General features: G+C 43.2%; 1 protein-coding gene across 4 annotated transcripts in view; it reads left to right on the top strand.

Annotated features, from left to right (window-relative positions):
* Positions 1-21,294, top strand: part of SYTL3 (synaptotagmin like 3) — a 90,146-nt gene that overhangs the window by 22,223 nt on the left and 46,629 nt on the right. For all 4 annotated transcript variants that reach the window (XM_070461511.1, XM_020889351.2, XM_070461510.1 and 1 more), the window contains exon 4: positions 7,465-7,529. In XM_070461511.1, coding sequence (XP_070317612.1) covers positions 7,465-7,529 — 65 coding nt within the window. The remainder of the gene's footprint in view (positions 1-7,464; positions 7,530-21,294) is intronic.

The following is a 21,294-nucleotide window of genomic DNA, read 5'->3' as shown; positions in this document are numbered from 1 at the left end:
CCTTGGGAATCTACTGTGACAGACACACTGCAGACTAGCTCTATTTTTCTTTATTAATCATCTGGATTTTAGGTAGTAGAAGCATATTGGGTTTTTTTCCCATATCCTTGTCATTGAAGGCAGTTTCTTCCTGGGTCTGAGTCTCTCCACACTGATTTTCATGGAATAAGGAGAATTCCCTGGAGCTGGCTGTGCCTTGGATCCGCTTGTTTTTTTTTTTTTAATTATTTTTAATTGTGGAGAAATACACATAAAGTTTACCATCATAGCTATAGCTAAGTGTACAGTTTAATGGCATTTGAAACTGTGGGTAACCATTAGTCAAACCCGCTTCATCAGCCTTCACTCATCAAGGTCGTCCAGGAGACTTACATACCCGCCGTTATCTTTTTTAAAAATTTCATTTATTGTTGCTGCCCTGGGTCTTGGTTGCTGCACACGGACTTCCTCTAGTTGGGGTGAGCAGGGGTGCGTGGGCTCCTCATTGCGGCGGCTTCTTTTGTTGTGGAGCACAGGCTCTAGGGTACGTGGGCTTCGGTGGCTGTGGCGCAGGGGCTTAGTTTCTCTGTGGCATGTGGGATCTTCCCAGACCAGGGATCGAATCCCGTGTTCCCCACATTGTCTGATGGATTCTTATCCCCTGTGCCACCAGGGAAGGCCCTCGGTCATTTCTTAAATTTCAATTAATTATGGCTGTGCTGCGTCTTCCTTGTTGCGTGTTGGCTTTCTCTGGTTGCAACACACCCTCTATTCTTATCCTAAACGCTGAGATGTTCGCCGAGTAGTTTTCCAGGAACTAGGAGTCAGTGGCCTGTAGTTTGAGCTTAATTGGCTGAAATTGGATAGGCCCACCCACCCTGCAACTGCGCAGGCGTGAGAGACCTCTCCGTGACCTTTTGAGGTCAGAGGGCAAAAACTCCACCCCCAGATCGTGGTGAGCGCCTCCATCTTCCCAGGAGCAGAGGCCTGGAGCCCTAGTTACGCCTGCGCACAATGGCCATGGCCCACCTTTTTCCAATCACCCTTCCCCACACTCTGCACGCCCACTTTCCATTCCCTGCTGCTTTAGCCTTCATCGCATCAGTACTGCAAACCCCTTGCATCTGGGAGGTGGATCTGAGGCCTGCTCTTTCTCTGCGCTTTGCTGCAAATTTGAGCATCTCAGCTTACTGCACGTCGGGGAAGCCCAACCTGGTAATACCTGCGTGTTGTTATACAACTTCCAGGCTTTTTCATCTTGCACAACTGAAACTCCGTTCCATTCAACAGCTCCCTTTCTGCCCTCCCTCCCCTGCCCCAGCCCCTCTGCCAGCATCCTTCTTTCTGACTCTGATTCCCCTGGGCCCCTCCCACAGGTGGAATCATACAGTATTTGTCTCTCTGGGTCTGGCTCATTTCACTAAGCACACGGTTTTCAAGGTTCATCCATGTTGCAGCACACTGCAGAATTAATTCCTTCCTTCTCAAGTCTGCCCTCACATTCTTGAGTGTGTATGTATCACATTTTGTTTGTCCGTTTGCTGATGATGCTTGGGTTGCTTCTACCCTTTGGTTGTTGTGAATAGTGGGTGTGCAAACATCTCTTTGAGACCCTGCTTTCAATTCTTTCAGGTGCATTCCCAGAAATGGGACTGCTGAGTCACATGGTATTTCTGTTTAATTTTTTGAGACCCACCATACAGTTTCCAACAGCTGAGCTGTTTCACATTCCCACCAACAGTGCACAAGGATTCCAGTTTCTTCTCTTGTCTTCTGAATTTTTTTTGTTTTTGTTTTAATGGTAGTTACTAATGGGGGTGAGGTCGGGGTTTGCTTGTGTTTTGACTCTGTAACATTTTCTTCGGTCAGGCCTGATTATTCTTTAATGCCGCTTGCCCTGGCTTATTCAGGAATAACTTAGGTTGGCCTTGTAGTCTCTCTTCCATTTGTATTCCTTATCCTTCAACATTTACTGTTTTTTTTCTTTTGTGTTGTGGGAAGGCATCCTTACTGAGTCAGCATCATTGATTCAACTTTCCAGATTCTCAATTATGCTCTTTCCTGTTGGTAAAACAGCTTGTTCTGCGTTTTCATTGCTGTTTCCTAAATGTTCCTTGATTCTAGTGTGTTGTCTCTTGTTGGCTTTTCCTTAAGTCTTTCTGTTTCTTTTTCATAGAAAAGAAGGAAAGAAAAAAAAAGAAAAGAAGGAAAGAGGGTGTTAGTCTCTCAGTCGTGTCCAGCTCTTTGCGACCCACAGACTGTAGCCCCCTAGGCTCCTCTGTCCATGGAAATCTCCAGGCAAGAATATTGGAGTGGGTTGCCATTCCCTTCTCCAGGGGATCATCCCAACCTAGGGATTGAGCCCAGATCTCCTGCATTGCAGGCAGATTCTTTACTGTCTGAGCCACCAGTGAAGCCCCCTTTTTCATAAGAGGTGGGTCTTAAATGCCTTTGAAGATGACTGCTTTCTGAAACTTTCCTTGGTTGCAATGCCTCTGAAGATGACTGCTTCCTGAAACTTTCCTTGGTTGCCACAGTGATGCACCTTTGAGTAGCCATTCCTGGTCTTCAGGACTCTTTCTCCTGCCTGGGGCCTTTTGTCAGAGGCTCTGCGTTGTCTTCAGACCACCAGGTTGAGGGTTTGCCAACAGTGCCCTTGCTCCTTGTCTTTATGGAGTGCTGGTGGAGCCAATTCTTAGATCTATAGGAAGACAGGGTGGTCCACAGTGTTCAACCTGCTTTCTGTTTTCAGGGCTTTAAGGAGTGCAGCACTGTCCAGCTACAGGAGAATTATTGCATTGACTAATTTTCTGATAACCCAGGGACTGCAAACTCTTGGCCAGCAGGCAGAAAAGAGCCCACGGGCTTTGTTTTGTTGTCCTGCTAAGTGTCTAATAGTTACCATTTTAATGCCTTAAAGTAGGGCATGGGTCCTCCAGCTCACCATACCGCCTACCCTGCCCTCTTGTCTCATCTCTCACCCACTCTCTTCGTCTAGTTTCTGCTTGGTGCCTGACTGTGACCCCTGCCCCTACACATTCAGAAAGCATGACAAACATCAGACCTGGGTGCCACTGGGTCTCCATCTATGTCGGTCCCACTTTATCCCTTCAGTTCTCAGGATGCTTCCTGCAGGGGTGGAGATGTTCATCTATTCATCTGTCCACACGTTTATTCACTGGCCCCACCTAAGTTGTGCTTGGGGCTGTGGATACAGCGCTGAATTTAACACAGAGGGGACCTGCCTCCTCTCAGCGGTCAAGTAGAGTTACTCCTGTTTTGCAGGAAGTGATGGTAGCCATTTGATTAAAGTCGCTCCTTTATCTTATCTTGATTCTGACTTCTCTCCTAGTTACCTAGGATTTAATCACAACGATCAGTCTTTTTTTCCTGTAAGAACATTGAAATCAGATCAACTGAGCTGGTTGGTAGAAAGAAAAAAAAACACCTCATTATTTTGCTTTGTAACTAAAACTGCCTTAGATATAAGATTATTTGAAGTAGAAAAAAATTTTTTTCAACTGTATGGGTGCATAAAGACCATTTTAGCTGGGAATTATCAAGTGGTTAGTACAAAGAAATTAAGTTGATGCTTGGTTTACATTATTTGGCATCTTCGTTTAGAGTTTTTGTAGCTTGTCTGTCCGGTAAGCCACCAAAACTTTCTTGAAGCTTCCTTGCCATCAGGGTGCTGGTTAGAGAGCAGGTCTGCCTGGGAGGGGTGTGTCTTAAGGCATTGGAAGAATCCTGGCATGCAGACAAATTTTCTACCTCTTGTTCGCCGAATGGTGGACATACCTTTAGCAATTTCTGGGGACATCATGCTGACTTCTCTTGGACTATAAAGTGTGGATGTGACAGCTTACCGACCTGCAGGTGCTAGTAATTTGAATGCAAAGTAAAGATGCAGTCTCGCAGGCCTGTTTGGCTCACTGCTTGCCGATAGTGATAAGGTCAAACTACCTTTCCATTAGGGTCCCCTGCTCATCGCATCATTGAACACTTGCATGCTAGAATTTGCAAAGTGCTTTTCAGCAGTTTTCTCTTTTGCTAATGAAATGGCAGCATTAGCAGAGTTCAAGGCTATGAAAATGGATGCTGGAACCTCCAGCAGTTTATTAAGAGCGGTACCACGTGCTTGGTGTTTATAATTACAGTGATTCCCCCTGCAGAGTGAGTGGAAAGTCAGACACGGAACTCAGGTGTCTGACTCTAGACTTTTTGTTCCCTCCACCACCCCTGGATTTTGCTTTCTGAGATGTATTTATCAATTGGCTGAAAGAGTTTTAAAGAAGCAAGTTGCGATTCTACCAGAGAAATTTAAAACTGTTAATCTCTTGCTGGGCTCTGAAAATGTTCCAAGAAGTTTTCATAGCCAAATTCTGACCAAGTCACTGGGGGAGAAATTCCTTTGGTTCCTGTGAGTCAGGCTACCCTGAGCTGGCCTTAATGAAGACAGAGACATAGCAAGATTTGCTCACCTCTGTCTTAGTAAGACCCGTAAATGGTCCTCCTTATAAAGCCTGGGATTTGTGTGGACTGGAAGCCATTATGAAAGCTACCAGGGAATAATTGTTCACGAAACAGCTGATTCTGCAGAAAGTGTTTGTGGAGATAGGGCTGCAGTCTAGCTCTCAAAGGAAATAGCCTCAAATGCAACAAACGCTTGTTGTTGTAAGGTTTAGGACTGTGGTACTTCTATCCTTCCATTCTTTAGTCACAGATAACCCAAGAGACCTGTGGGCTTGTGTCCAAATCTATCCCTGCCAAGGAAGCTCATGCTCGAGTTCACAACTAATCCATTGGGATCCTGTAAGAGGGTTAGTTGGTTGCATCAGATGCCTAGCACTAGAAGATACTAGTATTTTACTTTATCTGCTTGTATAGGTTCTGAAATCACAGCTAGAGGAAGACTTTTTAATAAAATGCCATAAAGTGTAATAAAATAAAAATGTTTATTTGGGCATTTTCACCTTTTGCTCCTCTGTCCCCTCAGCTGTTCTTCCTTTTTTCGTGATTGTGTATCTGCAGGTGTGTGTACTCCTCAGTGACAGCTTGTGTCTGGCTGGCTCAGCTGCCTATAGAGTCATGGACTGAGCTGTTGCAGAAATCTTAGCTCTGGTTTCTTGTCTGGTCTGAGCCCTTGCCCCACCCGCAGCACCTGTCTCATATATAAATGTTTTTGGTCACAGGTAACAGGCTGGAGAATTTGAGAGAGTTAGATGAGTTGGAAGGGTCATGACCCCCAGGAAAACAAACCAGGTTCAGTTCAGTAGCTCAGTCGTGTCTGACTCTTTGTGACCTCATGGACTGCAGCACGCCAGGCTTCCCTATCCGTCACCAAATCCCGGAGTTTACTCAAACTCATGTCCACTGAGTCGGTGATGCCATCCAACCATCTCATCCTCTGTTGTCCCCTTCTCCTCCGACCTTCAATCCCTCCCAGCATCAGGGTCTTTTCCAATGAGTCAGTTCTTCGCATCAGGTGGCCAAAGTATTGGAGTTTCAGCTTCAGCATCAGTCCTTCCAATGAACACCCAGGACTGATTTCCTTTAGGATGGATTGGTTGGATCTCCTTGCAGCCCAAAGGACTCTCAAGAGTCTTCAACACCACAGTTCAAAGCATCAATTCTTCGGCACTCAGCTTTCTTTATAGTACAACTCTCACGACAAGTCAGGAAGTGAAGTTTATTCATCAGAGGGAGGCCTCTTTGTTTCCACATTTGATTTCTCTCTCCTGCTGTCCTCATCCTAATGCTTAGACTTTGTCCTGCCTATAAGGATGGAGGAAGCATCCTCAGAAATAGAGCAATTGAATTCACCACCCTGCTTATCCCTAGGAACTTTCCCTGTGTTTTGACCCTCTGCTTGTCTTAAGTACCAGAGGGGAAACTTCTGTGGAGTTGCTATGTTCTCCTTCACATGTTTTGTGTCAATTTAGTAGATTAGATATCTGAATTTCTGATTTATGGATGAAAATGTTTCCCCTTCTCTCTCAAGATGTGTCACAGTTGCATGTTTCATACGTTTTTGGCTCTGAATGATAGCAACTGATTATCAAAATTCCGTTGCCATAATTCATACATGCTCTGTGTACATTTTCCTTATTCTAGTCACTCAACATTGGGAATAATCATTTGCATCTTAATCAGAGAATATAATAGTTGCTAACAAGAAGGGGAGGAAGTTGGTTGATGTCTTCTGACAACTATTAAAATCCCACAGAGAAAGATAGGATACTTAAAAAATGTAGATTGGCATATATTTGTGAACTGACTGCATTTATAAACATTAATTTAAAACAATCCATTTGAGTTCATCTATAGTCTGAAAGAACCTAATGAGGAATGTATTTCAGAAAGTATACTTTGCAGAAGAGAATTTGACATAAGTTGAAGTTTTAATTTTTCTTAAACTTGCATAACCTAGGAATTTCTTCTTCTTTTTTATAGCAGATGATTTTAATGGTGTCAATAATTTATAGTGTCTGTATGTTTAACTTCTTATATCGTGAAAGGCTATTGACAAATCTGCCTTTCTGACGCTCTTTGAAGTAGTTTTGAGGCTCTATGAGGGTAGTTTTTTCAGAAGTTTGGAAATTGGAAGCTATTAAGAGCTAACATGCTCTGGGAGCTAACATGCTCTGGGACTTCAGTTTTGAGCAGTGGCCACACAAGGTTCCCGCACTGCTCTGCCTGTGTGTAGGACAGGAGGGGATGTAGGGATGTAGACATGTCCAGAGATCTGCCATCAGACTGGCTGCCCAGCGAGAGGTCACTTCCGCTGCCTCTCAAGTGGCCCCCGGATCCCCAGTGAAGCCCTTTGATCCCATGTCCCAGACATCAGGTCCCCCCAGGAACCTTCTCAGGTGAATCCACGCTGCTGGCTCTTGGTAGATGTTGTGGTTAACTCTAACTTCACTGTAACCCAAGGGTGATCTCGCTTAGCTGAATAGACAACATTGAATTTCTCTGATTATCCTTCATGCCATTGTTCCCCACCGTAAGTAGGATAAACTGGTCATTTTGATGGCGATTTTGTTTCTCCCTATATATTTATTGTGTATGTGTTAAACACATGTGTTAATATGTATGTATTACATGGACTTACAGGGTAAAATGTACCCAAGTAGAAACTCCAGCTTTGTAGCTCATTTCAATCTTATCTTTTTATTTATTTTACTTATTTTTATTTTTATTGATGTATAGTTGATTGTTTCAGGTGTATAGTAAAGTGATTTAGTTTGATATATAATATTCCTTTTCAGAATAGGAATATAATATTCCTTTTGTAGCTTTGCTGCTTTCCAGTCAAATCACTTAACCTCTATGGGAAATCTGTATAGTTAGGGATCTGGGCCAGAAATTTGAACTCTGAGCTCTTTTGCTAGACTAATATTTTGATATTATCTCCCTACTTGGTATGAGCCAAATACAGCACCACCCATGTCACTCTCTGAGCCTTCCTTTCTGTTTGTTTTTCAGAAATGTGAAAATAAAAACTGGAGACTGGTTCTTTGAGGAACGAGCCAAGAAATTTCCAGCTGAAGGTAAATGCTCTTAAAATGTTTGCTTAAGTGAAATGTATTCCCAGTTTAAAAATATTTGGTGGTAAGACTTTTGACTATGCAAAACTTAACAGAGTGTGGTATATGGGCTTCTATCTGGTTGGTCCTGCTGTCCCTTTGGTCTGAACGTTCCTGTCTGGCCCTCAGCTCATGTGATCCACCACCTTTGCTTGTGGGGCTTCCCTCTGTACCCGCACTTGACCCAGCTCTAACCCTGCTAGCACCTGCCTGTTCTCCGTGAAGTTCCCCTGACCTCTGCCCTGGGAGTGATGCCTCCTTCCTCCAGAACACCGGCTTATGCATCTCTTCCATAACTGTTAAAAGTGCCCTGTATTATATCATCACTGATGCCCTTCTTTCTCTCCATCAGCAGACACTGTGCTTTTAAAATCCTGTTAGCTCCTTACAGCCCCAAACCTTGTTCATGATAATTGATCAAAGTGATGGAACGAATCACTGAAGACCACGGTGAGAGAATTGTGTTAGAATTTAGCAGGCTCTGGTGACTGAAGTGAGCGCGTGTGATTATCTGAGTAGAGTGTGTGTCTGGCCTCTGCACCGCAGATGTCTGAAAAAGCACTAGCCCAGTTGGTAGAACGGTGTCTTTAGTAACTGGGCGTGAGGGCTGTGGAGAGAACAGGTCACGCTTTGGTTGCAGAAGTGTCACGTGAGAGGATGTGGGCTGGGCAGATGAGAGGAGAACTTATCAGGCAGAGGCGCACTTACAGTGGTCAGAATAGAGCGGCGGCCGCTTGCTCTGTGCATCCCCCCCAGTCTGGGCGTGGAGGCGATGATCTCGGGTGGCCCCAGCCTGTGGAGGCTTGGATCTGGTTTTCAGTTCCTGGCCAGAGACTGAACTTAGGCTGCAGTGGCGAGAGCCCTGAATCCCCGCTGCTAGAGCCCCAGGGACCAGGGGCCGGTGACAAGGCCCTGGCCCGTCAGCTGTGTAGAAATGTATTTCCGTAGAGAGAGAGAAAGCAGCGAAACAAGTAAAGTGTCTGTTAGGAGGAAAAAGGCTACGTGTGGATACACACACAAGTGGACTCCAAGCTGTGCCCTTTTGGTAGTTTGAATCACTTGAAAGATTGAAGGCAGGAGGAGAAGGGGGCGACAGAGGATGAGCTGGGTGGATGGCATCACTGACTCCATGCATGTGCGTTTGAGCAAGCTCTGGGAAGTAGTGAGAGACAGGGAAGCCTGCCGTGCTGCAGTCCCTGGGGTCACAGAGTCAGACACGACTGAACAACAGCAACGTGTGGAGCATCTCTCCCGGGTTTCCTCTGGCCAGTCGTCCTGCTTGCCTGGTTCTGAGTCGTTTTTGGTTTATCTCAGGGTCCTCCGTGTGTGCACACATCTCTCAGCCAAGATGGATTCTAGCGAGGAGGCCTCTTGGTAGTTGACCTGACTCACCACGAGGTGACACCCCCTCCCTTTTTGACCTCCAAGGAGCCTCTCTGCACATGTGTAGTCAGGAAGGCTGTCTGGACTCCGAGAGTGAGGAGCATGTGGTCTCTTATCTCCTGTCTGGGCAGCAGGACTCAGTTCTCTCGCTCCTTGTCTTGGGAGCGTCTGTCCACACGAGACAAACTCTGGCAGTTCGGCCGGGGGCCCACCTGTCTCCTGTTTCAGTGACGGGGTGTCGCCCTCCCCTGTGATGTGTGACCGTGGGCAGTGCCCAGAGGGAGCCTGGGCTGACCTGGAGGGGTGGGGTGGCTGCAAACGCTGTGTGTGGCGGGGGCAGACATGGTCCCAGTCTGAGGTGTTCAGCATTAGCTGAAGTGCATGCATGTTGACACATAAATGGAGTCGTTCGTCTAGAGTGTTGATGCTCCGCTTTTATTTTAATAAAAGCACTTTGAACTGAGGTTTAGTTGGCAGTAAATTCTCCTCTGGATTGCATTCCTGACTCTGCTTATTGAAGAAAAAGTGACATTTCTGCTGAATTTGTTAGAAATCTGGAGGAATATGTAACACTGATGGGATTGTTCAAGCCAAAAAAACAAATGTAGCAAGTGTGTATGATTTTTACCTAGATCTGTGTTTCTCTGTCCTTTTTTCATTGGTGTCCTCTTTCCAGCCCACAAACAGCCTTGTCAACACTTTGTTTCCTAAATATTACCCGTTCATGAAAGTTTAATAGCCCAGATATACTGCATAGCTGTTTGTGTATGGAAACCTTTTGGAGCAGACCACAAACTCTTGTGACATCTAAGATTATTTTCATCCTCCAAGCAGTGTTTGCTCCTTGAGGGCCATCAGCCTGTGTCTACACAGTACACCGTCTAAGCAAGTCATGGCCACCTGGAGTCTCCTTGTTTATTGTTTTATTTCTTGAAAATATTTTTTGGTTGGAGGGTCTAGGGTTGTCTTCAGGTGGTATATAGGTTCTCATTTTTTCACTCCTAGTCCTAGTTCATAAATAATAAGTCTGTAGGGGGTGAAGTTTCTGTTATTTCTCAAGACCAATTCAGTGAAGATATCCTGGAATTTTTTTAGTATATTATTGGCAGTTTCGGTATCATTATTTCAGGTAGGGAAGTTGATTTGCAGACCATGTATGTGCATTCGCATGTTGCTGCCTCATCTTTTCAGCATTCTTCCTCTTCTAAGTGAGGAGGAGAAGTAGGTCAATCCACCAGGATAACTTAAGAGCTAAAAAAGGGAAGAGGGAAGAAGTGCGACCAACTTCCTGGGTTTCTCTTCCTTGTCCAGCGACTTTTCCACCAGAGTGAAAACATCACTCTGAAAACATCACTAAGAAAAAAAAAAGTAGAGTAATGGAAGTCAGCCTAGGCATGAATCATTTTTTTCCAATTTGTCTTGTTTTCCCCAAAGTAGGACGCAAAAGAAAATGCGAATCCTTCCTTCTCTGCAGTGCGTCCTCAAATGCTGAGATGCCTCGTTTTCCTGTGGCCCAATTTTAGTCAGGTTGGGCTCAGAAGGCATGGAGAGAGGAAGAAAAGTGCCACGTGGGGGGCGGGTGGTCGCAAGGAAGACGGTGGTCCTGACCACAGGTGGGAGGGAGGAGATGGGTCAGCAAGGGGGGCTGCTGCAGGGTTATCCGGACAGGCAGGCACTCCACCTCATCTATCCGTGCCCCCGAAAGAGACTGAGCTGAGTTGGGGCGCTCCATCAGATGAGGGCCAGGTAGGAAAACAGGCCTCACGCTGATTTGACTACGGAGTTTAGGGACTCAGTTAGAGAGGTGTTATTGGAGGGCCTGGAAAAGCAAAAAGAGACCAGTGAGGGAGTACAGAGATGGGCCTGCAGGGAGCAGACACGGCCAGGCCGCCTGCTGCGTGGATCTGATGGAGACAAGGGTGAGACCCCTCTTCCTCGCTGCCTCTCCGGGTGCTGTGCAAAGTCGCTCAGTTGTGTCCGACTCTCTGCGACCCCATGGACGGGAGCCCACCAGGCTTCTCTGTCCATGGGATCCTCCAGGCAAGAATACTGGAGTGGGTTGCCATGCCCTCCTCCAGGGGATCTTCCCAACCCAGGGATCAGACCCAGGTCTCCTGCATGGCAGGCGGATTTTTACCGTCTGCGCCACCAGGGAACCCAAGAAGACTGGAGTGGGTAGCCGATTCCTTCTCCAGGGGACCTTCCCGACCCAGGGATCTTTAGCTGATGGATTCTTTACGCCCTGATCTACCAGGGAAGCCCTCCCTCGCCCTGCTGGGCCCTACTAGGGAATCTGAGCTCCTGATGTGTTTGAGAAAAAAATGATTCTGCATATTACCTGGTGTGTTTGTCGTCACAGTGACGACAGCTGTGTTTGTCAGCTCGCTCCAACCTTCAAAATCCTAAGTGGAAGCTAGGAAAACAAGAGGGTGGCTTAAACCTTGAAAGGGGATGCGACGGCTCAAACCAGTGCCTCTTTCTAGGCATTAATTATCTACTACTGGATAAAAAAATTGCTCCCAAACTGAGTGGGTTAAAACAGTATTATCACATCGTATGATTTCTGTCTCCAGCTGAAGGCTCCCCTGGGGCTGGAGGATCGGCTTTCTGGAGGCTCACCAGCTTACCTGGCCAGTTAGTACTGCCGGTGGGGGGGCGTGGGGCTCCTCCTCTGTGGGACCCCTCCAGTAGGCTCCTCAGGGTCCCCATGACACGGCAGCTGGCTCCCCCCGGGACAGGTGACCCGAGAGAGGCCAGAGCAGAGCCCTGCAGTGCCTTTTCATATTAAGAAAATGTTGTGATGAAATATTAAATTTACCGTTCTAGCCACGTTCAGCTCTGCAGTTCAGTGGTATTAAGTACATGCACTCGTTTTGCTGCCATCACTACCATCCTTCTCCAGACTTCGTCATCCCACGGGCTCCCCTCTCAAAGCCCCTCATAACATCTACTCTATTTCCTATTTTCTGGCTCCGTCAATATCTTTAATGGCCAAGGGTCAGAAGTCACGCGCTGTCAGTTCTGCGGTGTCCCACAGGTCAGCTCTTTTCAGGGCGGAAGGGACTATGTAAGGGTGTGACTCTCAGGAGGCAAGACTCTCGGGGCCCTTCAGGAGGCTGGCTACCACACTTCTGACATTCCTTCCACCCCAGCCTCTGGAATCTTCCTGCTGCCTTTCATTCTCACTTCCAAGGCCACAGCTCCTAGCTCATCCCTGTGACTCCACCTGCTTCCCCCATCCTCCACTCTGTGAAGAGGGAGAGATCTTTTCTCTTTTAAAAATGTTATTTTCTGGTTATAGAAATAACACCTGTTCATTGCAGAATATCTTGGAAATGCAGAATGGTATACCGAAGGCAAGAATAATTCCACTCCTGGTCAACACTACTGTTATTCACAGACACGCGTGCACACACACTCTCCTGGCCCCCTTTCTAGGTGACCCTGTACGTGTGGGTGCTCATACAGACTAAGAAATTCTTAAAATGTGTTAATGATCAGACTATATATAGGCTTTTGTCTTTTAAAATTCAACTTAGCATAGACATGTCCTAATGCTCTTATAAGACTTCTTCCAACATACACTGATGACTGCATAAAATACATCAGATGGATGTACTACCATTTATTAACTTGTTCCCTCTTGTCTGCAAGTATATTACTGTAGTCAAATTGTTATATTACAGATAACTCTGCAGTGAATATCCTATACAGGTATCTTGGCCTCTGTGTTCATTAGATTCTTACAAAGAGAATGACTGGTCAGAAGTGTAAACACTTGAGATGCTTGATGTGTTTTGCCAGATTCCACTCTGGGAAACATGTGTGCATTCATGTGACCCTGGCATGTTCAGGCCTAAGAACACCCTCCTCATCACCCTCTGGCCCACATTAAATCATCTTATCTCTTGAATATGATTCCAAGTTACATTGTGATTTTGTTCTAAAAGTAAACTTTTAGAATATGTGTTCATTTAAAAAATTAAAAAATGAAGAAAAACGTAACCATGTTAAAAATAACTCACCCTGACAACTGTTTACCTTTAGTGCGTATCATTTCTGTTCTTTGAATGTATGTTTCCATGGTTGAGTGTGTACATATAGCTGTGTAACTATATATACACATTTAAAAGAGCATTTAGACTAAACCATAAGGACTTGATGCTCTTGGGTTAAAAAAAAAATTGAATACAGGCAGTTTCATGTAATTAGAGCTAATATGTTTATCTCTTTTGGAATGTGGCAGTATTTATTTAACCAAATTGCTATTGTTATAAAGTTAGGGAGTTTCTAGTTTTGCTGTTACGATTTTGGGAGTTTGTAATATTATTAAAATATTAAAATATTTTAAATAATATAAAAAATAATAAAAGTGCAATGAACATGCTTGTAGATAAATCTTTGGCATGTCTCTGAGTATTTCTAGAAGCAGAAGGAAAAGATGAAAGGTTGGGAACATTGCCTTCAGAAAGGGTGTACCCTTCTCACAGGGCGAATTGTCCTTAAAAACAAACAACAGCTTTGTCACTTGTGAAACCACATTGGAAGTCCAAAGTAGCCGCTTGCTGTTTTCTCTGAATTCTTGTAATGACTAATGGAGTTGACTATTTTCCACCTTTTTGACCTTTTATAGGTGTTCTTCATGTTAAGGGTATTTGCCCTTTACGGTCATGTTAGTTGCATATGTATCTTTCTGTTTTCTGACATACAGACTTTTTTTTCCCTTGTCGATCGTCAAATCTACTGTTTCCTGTGTAATTTCTTTTATGCTTCAAGAGCCCTTCCTCACCCTGCCATTGGTTATATATCCATCCATATTTACTTTCTCCTAACTTTATGGCTTATTTGCATTCAACTGTTCACAATGCCTCAGGAAGCCAGCTCTAATGTAATTCTCCCAAACATCAGTTTTGTCTGTACAACCTGTCCCACCATCAGTCTCCTTCCCATGGGCTTGTAGCCCAGGGCCATAGAGTCACACAGCTCTGGGTGCTGCTCACCTTGTACCCCAGCCGGAGTCCCGGGGGTTGAGCACATGGATGCCACACCCAGGCTTTGAATTCTTTGAGGGCAGGAGCGATGAGCAGATGAAGCAAGGACCGAGCTCTTTGGAGGCAAAAGGTGCTGCTGTTCGCAATAGTGTCCATTATCAGTGGTGGCACAGAGTAGGCGGTTCCGAATGAAAACTTACGAGTTCTTTTCCTTTCTGGCATCCAGAAACCTGCAGCTACCTTTAATGTCAATTGGAGTAATTCCAGGAATCATCATTCCCTCCGTCACCCCATTTCCTTCTCATATGCTTTTTACTCACCTCTCTTAATGGTACTATTGGATGTGTACCACTTAAGAGGAACGTTCCCCAGATTTCCTTGAGAACACACAAGGTGTAAGTAATAATCCAATAAAGAATAATAAGTGTGGTAGTTTGTGCTAATTTTCCAACCATTAAAAAATTTAAAAACAAAAAATATCAGCCACCATTCTCCATTTTGCAGGGAGATGATATGAAAAGTATTTAAAATATTTTGTTTTCCTTAAATTTTTTTCCTGATTATAGACTGGCTTTTTTTCTCTAAGATTTTGTAATTTGATAGAGTTGTGTTGTCTTAAAATAATTCCTTAAATGCCACAGTCACAGTTCATCTGTGGTAGATCAGAATGATCAAAACGCACAGACGTTCAAGACAGTCTTTAGGCAGCTCCCTGTGGTTCTGGTGTTATCTCCCGCTCCACCCTCAGGCATTGGGCAGCCTCTGTGCAGAGGGCTTTAATGTGGCTTCCAAGGCCCCTGCTCCTGGGTCAGCTAAGTGATATTTCATATTAAATTCAAAGTTTCTGATTCGGTGGGATCAAGTGAGGCCAAGAGTATATACAGACATCTCTCAATATCTGAGAGGATTTTGGTCCAGGATCCCTTGGGTACCAAGATCTGAGGATGCTCGAATCCCCAGTGTGCAATGGTATAGTATTTGCATATAACCAATACAGATAGTTCCTTATACTTACAAGGAATCTAAAGATGATTTAAACACCTAGTGCTATGTAAATACTATGTAAATAGTCACCAGTGCAAATTAAAAAGTTTTGCTTTTTGTAACTTTCTGGAATTTTTGTTTTTTTGAAAAATTTCCACCTAAGGTTGATTGAACACAGATGTGGAACCTGTGGACAAGGGGACCGACTATATTTAATAAGTCCCCAAGTAATTCTTCTTATGCACTTTAAAGTGGTTTGAGAGGCAGTGGTGAAGTAGCACATTTAATGAACAATGGTGATGGAACTTTTCTAGACCATTAGTAACTGGAAAACAAACTGAAACTGTCTTTACTTTTTGACATCTGCTGTGTTCATTGGAAGGACTGATGCTGAAGCTGAAACTCCAGTACTTGGCCACCTCATGTGAAGAGTTGACTCATTGGAAAAGACCCTGATGCTGGGAGGGATTGGGGGCAGGAGGAGAAGGGGACGACAGAGGATGAGATGGCTGGATGGCATCACCGACTCGATGGGCATGAGTTTGAGTAAACTCCGGGAGTTGGTGATGGACAGGGAGGCCTGGCGTGGGCGCAAAGTCAGACACGACTGAGCGACTGAACTGAACTGAACTGAAGTGTGTAAAGACAGTGCCCTCTTCCGGCTCCTTGTTGTACATGCCCATGTTTTACTTTTTTCTTTTCAATTTTTTTAACTTTATTTTGTATTGGGATATTGTGATAGTTTCAGGTGAATAGTGAAGGGACTCAGCCATACATATACATGTATCCATTCTCCCCCAAACCCCCTTCTGTCAGGCTGCCTGTTAATGCTGAGCAGAGTTCCATGTGATATACAATAAGTAGGTCCTTGAAGGTGATCCATTTTAAAAATAGCAGTGTGCACATGTTTTTAATTTTTTACAGCCATGACTTGTTATTTGAGCTTAAAATCAGATCACAGCACTAATACTTTTTAAAAGGAATACTTTTCAAGTTTAAAAATGGTCAAATGTGCTATATAGACAATATATTGTGGTTTTCACTCTGTTGTTGATAGATAATTGGGGAAATCATGTAGGAAGACTGCACCGATAACAGAGCCTCTGTTAATGGTCTCGGGGATCCACTATTTGACTAACCAGGATTCCCTCATGATTATGAAGGGAGATAATTTTTCACTCCCCTTTCTCAGTGGTGAATATGATTTAATTCTTCGTGTGACTTTTCAGAGTTTTATTCTTGGATGTGGTCCATCCGATCTGAGGGCCATCATGACAGCATCCAACTTGCTGCGTTGGCCTGAAACACTCAGGCTTGTGAATTAAAAGAAGTGGGTACCAGTAAACATGTGGAGACCATCACAAGGCCTGCCTTTATCACCTCTGTCTTGGCTGGCTCAGTAAAGCCCGTGCCCCACAGTTTAAGAGGATTCTACAAAGATGATTCAGTCAAACTTTCTGTAAATTACAAATGCAGTATCTAGTGCTTCCTTTCTTGAGTGTGTCTTTATGAAATTCTGTTTATTTTCAGGTATACAATTTTGGATATGCTTTTGTCTTAAATAAAATGTGGCATCTTACTCCGAATGTTTTCTCCTCACTACTCTCTTTAGGAGAAAAAGATAAAATCGGTACCCATGAAAGAGTGTGCTGAGACGATTTTCAGAAGTAAATTTCCCTGATTGGATTGCTTGTCACGTCCCTGACAGATTTTTGGACTGGTCCCTTTAAATTGTTTAGAACAGAAGCTATCAAGTCAGATTATGATTAATGCAGTGAAGTAAGAGCTTGACCTTCAGATGTTTTGTTTTCACCCTGTGTTTCTAGGTGATAATCTTTCAGGAGCGTGTTCTTGAATTTAGTCATCTTTGATTTCATGATGCCTTTGACTTTATCCACAGCAGCAACTCAAAAATTGTTTAGACTGTCCAAGGTTCTTTGAAACTATCAATTCACCCCAGATATATATATATATACACACACACACATATATGTATGTATCTCAAATATTCACAAAGAGACTAGAATTTTGTTGCTGATCTCTGGGCCCCAGCAATCCTACCAGGACCATTGCTGTGTGTCTGCCTTTCCCACATCCTCTATACACTGTCCTCCACCTCTTCATAATGAGACTGTCTAGGTAGCCCATATCTTTGGTCCCAAATTGTCAAGACCAACTCGCCATCCGTCCTCATTTTTCTTATTTAAATGAACACACTGGGAAACCAAGGTGAAATAGTTGGACTGAATATGACTTCTGAATTAAGAATTCATATGTGGTACGTATATACAATGGAATATTACTCAGCCATGAAAAGGGGCAAAATTGTGTCATTTGTAGAGATGTGGATGGATCTAGAGACTGTCATACACAGTGAAGTAAGACAGAGAAAAACAAATATCATATATTAATGCATATATGTGAGATCTAGATAAGTGCTACAGATGAACCTCTTAGTAGGGTCAGAGTAGAGACAGCAAATGTAGAGGACAAACACATGGACACCAAGGGAGAAAAAGGTGATGGGTGGGGTGGGATGAATTGGGATTTGGGGATTGATGTATATACATTACATACACACACACACACACACACACACACACACACACTCTTATAGATGATTAACTTTGCTCTCCTGTAGAAAGACACAACATTGTAAAGCAGCTCTACTCCAATAAAAGTTAATTTTTAAAAAAAGAACTCATATGTTTGCATGTTTAGACCAGACTACTGATTAGGGTAATTTCCAGAGAGTATCCTGACAATTGGACATTGAACTATTTATATAAATACATTTTTTTAAAAGGCCAGACACATATATACTTAATAAATCATTTTAGATTGCAGAACTCCTCATTCATTTTTTCATTGTTGTAAAATATGCATCATATAAAACTTACTGTTTTCACTATTTAAGTGTGCAGTTCCATCAGTTCACTCGCTCAGTTGTCACTGACTCTTTGCGACCCCGTGGACGGCAGCCTGCCAGGCTTCCCTGTCCATCACCACCTCAAACTTGCTCAAACTCATGTCCATCGAGCCAGTGATGCCATCCAACCATCTCGTCCTCTGTTGTCCCCTTCTCCTCCTGCCTTCAGTCTTTCCCATGAATGTTCAGGACTGATTTCCTTTAGGATGGGCTGGTTGGATCTCCTTGCAGTCCAAGGGACTCTCAAGAGTCCCCACACCACAATTCAAAAGCATGAATTCTTTAGCTCTCAGCTTTCCTTATTGTCCAACTCTCACATCTGTTCATGACTGCTGGAAAAACCATAGCTTTGACTAGATGGACCTTTGTCAGGAACGTAATGTCTCTGCTTTTTAATATTCTGTCTAGGCTGGTCATAGCTTTTCTTCCAAGGAGCAAGTGTCTTTTGATTTCATGGCTGCAGTCACCATCTGCAGTGATTTTGGAGCCCAAGAAAATATCACTGTTTCCATTATTTACCCATCTATTTGCCATGAAGTAATGGGACTGGATGCCATGATCTTAGTTTTTTTGAAAGTGGAGTTTTAAGCCAACTTTTTCACTCTCCTCTTTCACTTTCATCAAGAAGCTCTTTAGTTCTTCGCTTTCTGCCATAAGTGTGGTGTCATCTGCTTATCTGAGGTTATTGATATTTCTTCTGGCAATCTTAATTCCAGCTGTGCTTCATCGAGCCCAGAGTTTCTCATGATGTACTCTGCATAGAAGTTAAATAAGCAGGGTGACAATATACAGCCTTGATGGACTCCTTTCCCAACTTGAAACCAGTTCGTTGTTCCATGCCCGGTTCTAATTGTTGCTTCTTGACCTGCATACAGGTTTCTCTACATATAGATCCATAGCAGTAAGTAAATTTTCATTGTTCTTTAACCATTATCATCATCCATCTCTATAACATTTTCCTCTTGCAGAACTGCAGCTCTCTACACATTAAGCATCTCCTCTATCCCTTTTGCTCCTCACTTGCAGCCTCTGACAATCAGCCTTTCTACTTTCTGTTCCTATTAGTTTGATTACTCTAAGTATCTCATATAAGTGGAATCATAATATATTTGTCCTTTGTAGAATCATATTATATTTGTTCTTATTTTACTTAGCATGTCTTCAGGGTTATCCATGTTGTAGCATATATCAGAATTTTATTCCTCTGTAGGTGTGAATGATATTCCTTTGTATATATAGCCCACATTTTGTGTATCCATTCATCTATCGGTGGACACTTGGGTTGCTTCTACCTTTGGGTTTTTGTGAGTAATGCTTCTGTGAACATTGATTTACAAATATCTGTTCAAGTCCCTGCTTTCATGTATTTTGTGTTTATGTCCAGAATTAGAATTGCTTGATCAAGTGTTAATTCTACATTTAATTTTTTGAGGAACTGCCATGTTGTTTTTCCATAGTGGCTACTCCATTTTATGTGCCCACTGGGAATGCACAGGAGTTCCAATTTCTCCGCTTCTATGCCAACACTTGTTTGGTATTTTTGTTTTCTTTTTGGTAAGAGTCATTATAATGGTGTGATGTGGTATCTCACTGTTTTTTGTCTTTCAATCAGCTTTTATTGGGTTATCTACAAGCCTGACATGTATGCAGTTCTGTGTATGGATTCTTTGTTGATGATTTGATACCTATTTATATAAATATTTAATATGTATATGTATCTATTTATATACATATAAATATTATGAAATGCTTACTGCAATAAGGTTTGTTAACACATCCTTCGCTTCACATAAGTATCATTTGTTGTTGATGGTATGGTGAGAACGTTAATGCTCTACTCAGAGCAACTTTTAAGTGTACAATATAGTATTGTTAACTATAGTCATCATAGTCACTATACATTAGATCCCCAGAACTTACTCTTCTTATAACTGAAACTTGGTATGCTCTGACGAGCCTCTCCCCATTTCCCACCCACCCCAGCCCTCAGCTCCTGGCAACCACTATTCTACTTCTTTTCTATGAATTCAGTGGTTTTCAATTCCACATTCAATTGACATCATGTGGTATTTGTCTTTCTCTGACTTATTTCACTTAGCGTAGTGCCATCAAGGTCTTTCCATATTGTTGCAAATATCAAGATTTCCTTTTTATGGATGAATAATATTTCATCATATATACCGCATTATCTTTATTTCATTCACCTCTCAGTGGGCTCATAGGTTAGATCATCTCCGTGTCTTGACTACCGTGAATAATGCTGCAATGAACATGGGGGTGCCAGTGTCTCTTTGAGGCAGTAACTTCATCTCTTTTGGGTGTAAACTCAGAACTGGGATCGCTGGATCACTGTAGTTCTACTTTTTAAAGAAAGAAACTGAGGAACCCCCATCTAGCTCTCCTTAGTAGCTATATCACTGTGGCTTTGACTTGCCTTTCTTTAATGATTAATGATGTTGAATATCTTTTCATCTGCTTCTTGAGCCATTTCTGTGTATCTTCTTTGGAGAAATGTATATTCAAGTCCTTTTGTTGTTCAGTCACTATGTCGTGTCTGACTCTGTGACCCCATGGGCTGCAGCATGCCAGTCTCCTCTGTCTTCCACTGTCTCTCAGAGTTTGCTTGAATTCACATCCATTGAGTTGGTTTTGCTATCTAACCATCTCATCCTTTGCTGTCCCCTTCTCCTTTTGCTTGCAATCATTCCCAGCATAAGATAAGGGTCTTTTCCAATGAGTTGGCTCTTTGCATCAGGTGGCCAAAGTATTGGAACTTTGGCTTCAGCATCAGTCTTTCCAATGAGTGTTCAGGCTTGATTTCCTTTAGGACTGATTGGTTTAATCTCCTTGCATTCCAAGAGACTTTGAAGAGTCTTCTCTAGCACCACAATTTGAAAACATCAATTCTTCAGTGCTCAGCCTTCTTTATGGTCCAACTCTTTTTTAAAAAAAATAATTAATTTTAATTGGAGGCTAATTACTTTACAATATTGTAGTGATTTTTGCCATACATCTACATGAATCAGCCGCAGGTGTACATGTGTCCCCCATCCTGAACCCCCTTCCCACATCCCTCCCCATCCCATTGCTCAGGGTTGTCCCAGCATACCAGCTTTGAGTGCCCTGTTTCATGCATCAAACTTGGAATGGTGATCTGTTTCACATATGGTAATATACATGTTTCAATGCTATTGTTTCAAATCATCTCACCCTCGCCTTCTCCCACGGAGTCCAAAAGTCTGTTCTTTGTATCTGTGTCTCTTTTTTGTCTCGCATATAGGGTCATTGTTAGCGTCTTTCTAAATCCCATATGTATGCATTAATACACTGTATTACTGTTTTTCTTTCTGACTTACTTCACTCTGTATAACAGGCCCCAGTTTCATCCACCTCATTAGAACTGATTCAAATGCATTCTTTTTAATGGCTGAGCAATATTCCA

This window comes from Odocoileus virginianus, chromosome 34 (genome assembly GCF_023699985.2).
Source record: "Odocoileus virginianus isolate 20LAN1187 ecotype Illinois chromosome 34, Ovbor_1.2, whole genome shotgun sequence".
In the NCBI taxonomy this organism is placed as follows: domain Eukaryota; kingdom Metazoa; phylum Chordata; class Mammalia; order Artiodactyla; family Cervidae; genus Odocoileus; species Odocoileus virginianus.
Note: the sequence above shows the minus strand (reverse complement) of the source record. Positions and strands in the feature narration are given on the sequence as shown.